Raw genomic sequence first — 9,632 nt, forward strand, 5'->3', positions numbered from 1 at the left:
GAACTGATTGAGAATGATCAGCCATGATCACATTGAATGGCGGTACTCGCTCGAAGGGCCGAATGGCCTCCTCCTGCACCTATTGTCTATTGTCTATCGTGCTCCTGTGTTACCTGTGTTCCAGGATCTAACATCTCCAGCTGACCATGTGTGCGTGAGGCTTCTCAGTCACTGGGTTGGTGCAGGAATGAAACTCCAATTACCGTTCAGTGCTTTATCCTGGCCAATCTTTGCATCACATAAAAACATCAATGTGTTCCACAAACCAAGTGAAATAAGTGCACATGCTTTACCTTGTTTAAAGGAGTCAAACGTTTCTATCAACTCTGCCTTCAACAAAAAGAGGTGGTTGAATTTTTCAGCCGTTATGGCACCATCTGTCACTGACAATGAATTCACCTCATCACTAATCCTGCAAATATTAAATAGCTGATTACAAATTGTGCATTGATGTTTATGAGGAAATATGTTACATGCAGAGTTTCAGTGAAGAACATGCCCTACCTTCGCTTGCAAACAGCTTCCTCCTGAAATAAATAAAACACAAGACTGAATTGACCGAGGCAGAACTACTGAGAGCACGAATTTCACCCAGATTATTACGAGGTGTTAAAAATTCCCATTTCTCCACTCTCACCCCCACTGACACACAGAGAAGAATAATGATATTGCAGACATAGAACCGATGAAGGAAGTATAAAAATTATTCTAAAAATTACACGATGCTGACGGGATAGTCTGGACAGGGTGTGCGTTTCAGCCGAATAAGGGGTAGACCATTTAGAATGGAGATGAGGAGAAACTTTTTCAGCCAGAGAGTTGTGAATCTGTGGAATTCTCTGCCTCAGAAGGCAGTGGAGGCCATTTCTCTGGATGCTTTCAAGAGAGAGCAAGATAGAGCTCTTAAGGATAGCGGAGTCAGGGGGTATGGGGAGAAGGCAGGAACGGGGTACTGATTGAGAATGATCAGCCATGATCACATTGAATGGAGTTGCTGGCTCAAAGGGCTGCATGGTCTACTCCTGCACTTGTTATCTCTTGTCTATTGAATATGAGGTTAGTGATATGTAGGAAGGAACTGCAGATGCAGACAATAGACAACATAGTTGAATTTGTTTCAAATATATTAGACGCCATTTTGTGATAGTGCACATTTATAGAAGCAAATTTAAATAGACTTCCTTACCTCTAGAAATTTCACGCTGTCTTTTTGTTCCATCCTTTCCTGTAAACGCAGGAGTTCCTCCTGAATAGAATTTAAATTCTCTTGAATCGAACGAAGATTTTTCTCCATTGGATTTAAAATCCGCTCCTCATCTTCGCGTATATCTTTGAGGAAGTACTTTTCTTTCTCCGTGATAATCTGGTGCAGTTCAGCAAACTGGGATGTGACATGGGACTGAAGGCTGTGTGACTCCTCCTGTCAAATGAATGCTGAAGATTAACATAATATATTTCTGTATTGTGTTTGCTTACAGAATAAGTGACCATATAGCCCATCAGCGTCCGGTTCTCGGAATTATCTAATCAATCAAATTCTCTCACATTTTCCTGAAACAAAGTTTAATTCTCCTTTAATTCTCCTTCCCATTCCCACACTGACCTTTCTGTCCTAGGTCTCCTCCATTGTCAGAGGGAGGCTAATTGCAAAATTGGAGGAACATCATCTCATATTTCGCTTGGGCAGCTTTCAGCCCAGCAATATTGACTTCTCTCACTTCAGGTAGCCCCGGCATTCCCTCTCTCTCTATCCCTCCCCCACCCAAGTCGCACTAACTTCTCGCTTTCACCCCATAAACAGCTAACAATGGCCTGTTTCTTTTACCGTCGTTACTTGTTGGAATATCTTTTATTCATTGTTCTTTATTTCTCTGCGTCATCCTCTACTCTATGTCCCTCGTTTCCGTTATCTCTAACCTGTCTAACCAGTTCTGGGAGAGGTGGGACCTGTACAAACTGGACGGTCTGCACCTGAGCTGGAATGGAACCAATGTCCTTGGGGGAGTGTTTGCTAGTGCTGTCAGGGAGGATTTAAACTAATATGGCAGGGGGATGGGAACAAGAGCAGAGAGACAGAGGGGTATAAAATGAGGGTAGAAACAATAGGTAACAAGGTGAAAAGTAAAAGTGGCAGGCAGACAAATCCAGGGCAAAAATCAAAAAGGACCACTCTGCAACATAATTATATAAGGGGCAAGAGTGTTATAAAAGCAAGCATGAAGGCTTTGTGTCTCAATGCAAGGAGTATACGTAATAAGGTGGATGAATTAAATGTGGAGATAGTTGTTAATGATTATGATGTAGTTGGGATTACGGAGACATGGCTCCAGGTTGACCAAGGCTGGGAGCTCAACATCCAGGGATATTCTATATTCAGGCGGGATAGACAGAAAGGAAAATGAGGTGGGGTAGCGTTGCTGGTTAGAGAGGAGATTAACGCAGTGGAAAGGAAGGACATTAGCTCGGAGGATGTGGAATGGATATGGGTAGAGCTGCGAAACACTAAGGGGCAGAAAACGCTAGTGGGAGTTGTGTACAGACCACCTAACAGCAGTAGTGAAGTTGGGGATGGCATCAAACAGGAAATTAGGAATGCGTACACTAAAGGTGCAGCAGTTATAATGGGTGACTTCAATCTACATATAGATTGGGTGAACCAAATTGGCAGGGGTGCTGAGGAAGAGGATTTCTTGGAATGTTTGCGAGATGGTTTTCTAAACCAAGATGTCGAGGAACCAACGAGAGAGCAGGCCATTCTAGACTGGGTATTGAGTAATGAGGGTTAGTTAGCAGTCTTGTTGTGCAAGGCCCCTTGGGCAAAAGTGACCATAATATGGTGGAGTTCTTCATTAGGATGGAGAGTGACAAAGTCAATTCAGAAACAAGTGTTCTGAACTTAAAGAAAGGTAACTTTGAGGGTATGAGGCGTGAATTGTCCAAGATAGACTGGCAATGTATACTTAAAGGGTTGACGGTGGACATGCAATGGAAGGCATTTAAAGATTGCATGGATGAACTACAACAATTGTTCATCCTTGTTTGGCAAAAGAACAATCCAGGAATGGTAGTGCATCCATCGCTAACAAGGGAAATCAAGGATAGTATTAAAACAAAAGATGAAGCATATAATTTAGCCAGAAAAAGTATCATACCAGAGGACTGGGAGAAATTCAGAGGCCAGCAGAGGAGGGCTTAATTAGGAATGGGAAAATAGATTTTGAGAGAAAACTGGCAGGGAACATAAAAACTGACTGCAAAAGCTTTTATAGATATGTGAAGAGAAAAAGACTAGTTAAGACAAATGTCGGTCCTTTGCAGTCGGAAACAGGTGGATTGATCATAGGGAACAAGGAGATGGCAGACCAATTGAACAACTACTTTGGTTCTGTCTTCACTAGGGAAGACATAAACAATCTGCCGGAAATAGCAGGGGTCCGGGGGACTAATGAGATGGAGGAACTGAGGGTAATCCAGGTTAGTCGGGAAGTGGTGTTAGGTAAATTAAATGGATTAAAGGCCGATAAATCCCCAGGGCCAGATAAGCTGCATCCCAGAGTGCTTAAGGAAGTAGCCTCAGAAATAGTGGATGCATTAGTGATAATTTTTCAAAACTCTTTAGATTCTGGAGTGGTTACTGAGGATTGGAGGGTAGCTAATGTAACCCCACTTTTTAAAAAGGGAGGGAGAGAGAAAACGGGGAATTATAGATCAGTTAGCCTAACATCGGTAGTGGGGAAAATGCTAGAGTCAGTTATTAAAGATGTGATACGGGGATCGCTGGGCGGCACGGACTTGGTGGGCCGAAAAGGCCTGTTTCCGGCTGTATATATATGATGATGATGATGATTTGGAAAGTGGTGAAATAATCAGACAAAGTCAGCATGGATTTATGAAAGGCAAATCATGCCTGACGAATCTTATAGAATTTTTTGAGGATGTAACTAGTAGAGTAGATAAGGGAGAACCAGTCGATGTGTTATATCTGGACTTTCAGAAGGCCTTCGACAAGGTCCCACATAGGAGATTGGGGTACAAACTTAAAGCACACGGTATTGGGGGTTCAGTGTTGACGTGGATAGAGAATTGGTTGGCGGACAGGAAGCAAAGAGTAGGAATAAACGGGTCCTTTTCAGAATGGCAGGCAGTGACTAGTGGGGTACCGCAAGGCTCAGTGCTGGGACCCCAGTTATTTACAATATATATTAATGATTTGGACGAGGGAATTGAATGCAACATCTCTAAGTTTGCGGATGACAGGAAGCCGGGTGGCAGCATTAGTTGCGAGGAGGATGCTAGGAGGCTGCAGAGTGACTTGGATAGATTAGGAGAGTGGGCAAATGCATGGCAGATGCAATATAATGTAGATAAATGTGAGGTTATCCACTTTGGCTGCAAGAACAGGAAAGCAGAGTATTACCTGAATGGTGGCCAATTAGCAAAAGGGGAGATGCAACGTGACCTGGGTGTCATAGTGCACCAGTCATTGAAAGCAAGCGTGCAGGTGCAGCAGGCAGTGAAGAAAGCGAATGGTATGTTAGCATTCATAGCAAGAGGATTTGAGTATAGGAGCAGGTAGGTTCTGCTGCAGTTGTACAGGGCCTTGGTGAGACCGTACCTGGAGTATTGTGTACAGTTTTGGTCTCCTAATCTGAGGAAAGACATTCTAGCCTTAGAGGGAGTACAGACAAGGTTCACCAGATTGATCCCTGGGATGGCAGGACTTTCATATGAAGAAAGACTGGATAGACTAGGCTTATACTCGCTGGAATTTAGAAGACTGAGGGGGGATCTTATTGAAACATATAAAATTCTTAAGGGGTTGGAGAGGCTAGATGCGGGAAGATTGTTCCCGATGTTGGAGAAGTCCAGAACCAGGGGTCACAGCTTAAGGATAAGGGGGAAGTCTTTTAGGACCGAGATGAGAAAACATTTCTTCACACAGAGAGTGGTGAGTCTGTGGAATTCTCTGCCACAGAAGGTAGTTGAGGCCAGTTCATTGGCTATATTTAAGAGGGAGTTAGATATGGCCCTTATGGCTAAAGGGATCAGGGGGTATGGAGAGAAGGCAGGTACAGGTTACTGAGCTGGATGATCAGCCATGATCATATTGAATGGCAGTGCAGGCTCGAAGGGCCGAATGGCCTATTCCTGCACCTATTTTCTATGTTTCTAAGGGCCTCGTCCCGAAACATCACCCATTCATTCTCTCCAGAGATGCTGCCAGTCCCGCTGAGTTACTCCAGCTTTTTGTGCCTATCTTCGGTTTAAACCAGCATCTGCAGTTCCTTCCTACGCACCTAATTTCAGCAGTCAATTGATCCAGCATGTCCACTACACATTAAAATGACCAACGCTGCATACAAATTCCAGATAGAAAGGCCTCACGTCAATGCACGCCCCAATCTGGCATAACCACGCTTTCCCCCCATCATTTACAGACACAGCGTTCAGAGAATGGAGCTGTAAAGGGGTAGTTACAATAAAAGATCTTTACATAAATAGACACTTTGCATCATTTGATCAGCTACAATCCAAGTTCTAATTGCCCAAAACTCAATTCTTCAGGTACTTACAGCTGAGAAATTATGTTCGACAAAACAATTCGATTTTTGAGTCCCTGCCCGAAGACGATTCATTGTCCAAAGTTTTGCTGGGTCCCCCGGAAGCAAAGAACCTAATCTCATCTTTTGTAGGTATCTTTTCAAACAAACTAGATAAATCTACTTTAAAAATATAACAAACCTGGGCAGAAGACCTTAACATTGAAATTGATGAGGATGTCTGGAAGGTAGTACTGAAAAGTATAAAATCCTGTTCTATTAATTCTAGGCAGACGAGTTAAACCGTTACTTTGGATCTGTCTTCTCTGAGGAAGATACACACAATCTCCCAAAAGAACCTAGGGTGATGGAGGAACTGAAGGAAATCCACATTAGGCAGGAAATGGTTTTGGGTAGACTGATGGGACTGAAGGCTGATAAATCCCCAGGGCCTGATGGTCTGCATCCCAGAGTACTTAAGGAGGTGGCTCTAGAAATCGTAGACGCATTGGTGATCATTTTCCAATGTTCTATAGATTCAGGATCAGTTCCTGTGGATTGGAGGATAGCAAATGTTATCCCACTTTTTAAGAAAGGAGGGAGAGAGAAAACGGGTAATTATAGACCAGTTAGTCTGACATCAGTGGAGGGGAAGATGCTGGAGTCAATTATAAAAGACAAAATTGCTGAGCATTTGGATAGCAGTAACAGGATCATTCCGAGTCAGCATGGATTTACGAAGGGGAAATCATGCTTGACTAATCTTCTGGAGTTCTTTGAGGATGTAACTAGGAAAATGTACAGGGGAGAGTCGGTGGATGTGGTGTACCTCGACTTTCGGAAAGCCTTCGACAAGGTCCCACATAGGAGATTAGTGGGCAAAATTAGAGCACATGGTATTGGGGGTAGGGTACTGACATGGATAGAAATTTGATTGACAGACAGAAAGCAAAGAGTGGGGATAAATGGGTCCCTTTCGGAATGGCAGGCAGTGACCAGTGGGGTACCGCAAGGTTCGGTGCTGGGACCCCAGCTATTTACGATATATATTAATGACTTAGATGAAGGGATTAAAAATACCATTAGCAAATTTGCAGATGATACAAAGCTGGGTGGTAGTGTGAACTGTGAGGAAGATCCTATGAGGTTGCATGGTGACTTGGACAGGTTGCGTGAGTGGACGGCTGCATGGCAGATGCAGTTTAATGTGGATAAGTGTGAGGTTATTCACTTTGGAGGTAAGAATAGAAAGACAAATTATTATCTGAATGGTGTCAAGTTAGGAAGAGGGGATGTTCAACGAGATCTGGGTGTCCTAGTGCATCAGTCACTGAAAGGAAGCATGCAGGTACAGCAGGCAGTGAAGAAAGCCAATGGAATGTTGGCCTTCATAACAAGAGGAGTTGAGTATAGGAGCGAAGAGGTCCTTCTGCAGTTGTACCGGGCCCTGGTGAGACCGCACCTGGAGTACTGTGTGCAGTTTTGGTCTCCAAATTTGAGGAAGGCTATTCTTGCTATTGAGGGCGTGCAGCGTAGGTTCACTAGGTTAATTCCCGGAATGGCGGGACTGTCATATGTTGAAAGGCTGGAGCAATTAGGCTTGTATACACTGGAATTTAGAAGGATGAGGGGGGATCTTATTGAAACATATAAGATAATTAGGGGATTGGACACATTAGAGGCAGGAAACATGTTCCCAATGTTGGGGGAGTCCAGAACAAGGAGCCACAGTTTAAGAATAAGGGGTAGGCCATTTAGAACGGAGATGAGGAAGAACTTTTTCAGTCAGAGAGTGGTGAAGGTGTGGAATTCTCTGCCTCAGAAGACAGTGGAGGCCAGTTCGTTGGATGCTTTCAAGAAAGAGCTGGACAGAGCTCTTAAGGATAGCGTAGTGAGGGGGTATGGGGAGAAGGCAGGAACGGGGTACTGATTGAGAGTGATCAGCCATGATCGCATTGAATGGCGGTGCTGGCTCGAAGGGCTGAATGGCCGACTCCTGCACCTATTGTCTATTGTCTATAGGCTACAACTGATTCAATTCAAGGTTATACACAGATTACACCACTCTAAGGTTAAGCTGCATAAAATCTTTCCTGATCTCTCACCTTTGTGTAATAGATGCAAGACCGCTGAGGGTACACTCGTTCACCACTTTTGGACTTGTCCAAAACTTCACAACTTTTGGTGTCTTTTATTTCAATGGTACTCTACTGTTTTAAACGTCACTTTAACTCCGGATCCTGAAACTGCTCTTCGGGTATTCCACAACGCTTGAGAAGCTAGACCATAATGCTCGCACAATCTTGGTTTATGGTATGGTAATTGCCAACAGATGTATTTTGAAACTATGGAAATCAGACTCTGCTCCTCAGTTTGAGACTTGGTTAAGAGAATTAATGGGTAGAGGTTGAGATATGAATTGTCTGGCAACCCTCAAAAGTTCTTCAACATATGGAACCCAGTGCTGTAGCATATTAAGGACAAGTAAAACTATCCCCTCAATGCCACATGCTTTTGTACCTTCTTTGAATCCACCAGTGAAAATACTGAAATATTTGACTTGTGAAAATTACCTTGCCTCATGTTTTTGTGCTTTTGCCTTTTTTTGTCACATTGTGGTTATGTTTTTTAAAAATTTATTTTTATTTATTTATTTGTTTGTTTTTGTTTGTTTGTTTTCATGATGATGTAGGGAAGGGGAGGGATGGGGTTTACTGTTGATGTTATATGCACTGTAATTAATTAAATTAAAAATTAAAAAAATATACATTAAAAAAAAAGAAAGGCCTCACCCGAACTTTCGAAATCTTTCGTAGTTGTTGTTGTTTTATTTCTTCGATATCAGATTTATTTTTCGTGACAGATTCTATGGCCGATTTTACCGGAGCCTAAGATCAAAGAATAAAGGCGTTAGACAACAAAGACTCAACAAGGTAAATAAAGATACAAATCTGTTTGCATTAACCTTGTAGATGTCAACAGCTTCTTTAATCGGCTTGAAGCTGTGGTTTCTGTGTTCCAGCGCATCTCGACAAACCACACAGATCAGTTTCTTGTCATTTTCACAAAACAGCTTCTTTTCTTCCTGATGTTCCTCGCAGAAAAGTTTACTTCCCTTCTCTTCTGTATTCAGGCTCAGTGCTCGAGCTTTCTCAGACAGTCTCGCCAGGGCCCGATTTACCCTGAGGCTGCGGTCTGCAATCTCCTCTCTACATTCCGGGCAGGAGTTTCTCCCCTCCCTGCCCCAACTCTGTGTGATACAGGAGCGGCAGAAGTTGTGCCCGCACTCCAGTATAACCGGGTCGGTGAAGAAATCCAGGCAGATGGGACAAACTGCCTCCTCGGTTAAACTCTCGACCTGGTATTTCGAAGCCATTTAAATTCCGAGCATTTCCGGGTTCGAAGTTTGTTTGCTTTTGGGAGCGGCTTAATTCTTGCAGTATCGCGTTATCCACTCTGCACCCTCCCACTTCGTATAATGAATGTTAATTGACTGCAATAGACAAAAGGCAATGGACGCAGGAGGAGGCCATTCAGCCCTTCGAGCCAGCGCCACCACTCAATGTGATCATGGCTGATCATTCTCAATCAGTACCCCGTTCCTGCCTTCTCCCCATACCCCCTGACTCCGATATCCTAAAGATCTCTATCTAGCTCTCTCTTGAAATCATTCAGAGATTTGGCCTCCACTGCCTTCTGAGCCAGAGAATTCCACAGATTTCCAACTCTCTGAGTGAAAAAGTATTTCCTCATCTCCGTTCAAAATAGCCTCCCCTTTATTCTTAACTGTGGCCCCTGGTTCTGGACTCCCACTACATTGGGAACATGTTTCCTGCCTCTAACGTGACCAATCCCTTAATAATCTTATGTTTCAATAAGATCCCCTCTCGTCCTTTTAAATTCCAGTGTATACAAGCCTAATCGCTCCAGTCTTTTAACATACGACAGTCTCGCCATTCCGGGAATTAACCTGGTGAACCTACGCTACACGCCCTCAATAGCAAGAATATATTTCCTCAAATTTGAAGACCAAAATTGCACATAGTACTCCAGGTGCGGTCTCACTCGGGCCCTGTACGACTGCAGAAAGAC

At 43.5% G+C, this 9,632-nt stretch overlaps 1 protein-coding gene across 1 annotated transcript; it reads right to left on the minus strand.

Moving 5' to 3' along the window:
* Positions 1–293: 293 nt before the first annotated feature.
* Positions 294–8,916, minus strand: LOC144591647 (nuclear factor 7, brain-like; the record flags this gene model as incomplete). Its single annotated transcript, XM_078395696.1, has 5 exons — positions 8,506–8,916; positions 8,333–8,428; positions 1,187–1,420; positions 505–527; positions 294–412 (listed from the first exon to the last, which is right to left on the minus strand). Coding segments are annotated over exons 1-5 (883 nt in total), but the record flags the coding sequence as incomplete, so codon positions are not given.
* Between the last annotated feature and the right edge of the window lie 716 nt (positions 8,917–9,632).

Source organism: Rhinoraja longicauda, unplaced genomic scaffold (assembly GCF_053455715.1).
Source record: "Rhinoraja longicauda isolate Sanriku21f unplaced genomic scaffold, sRhiLon1.1 Scf001307, whole genome shotgun sequence".
Taxonomy (NCBI): Eukaryota; Metazoa; Chordata; class Chondrichthyes; order Rajiformes; family Arhynchobatidae; genus Rhinoraja; species Rhinoraja longicauda.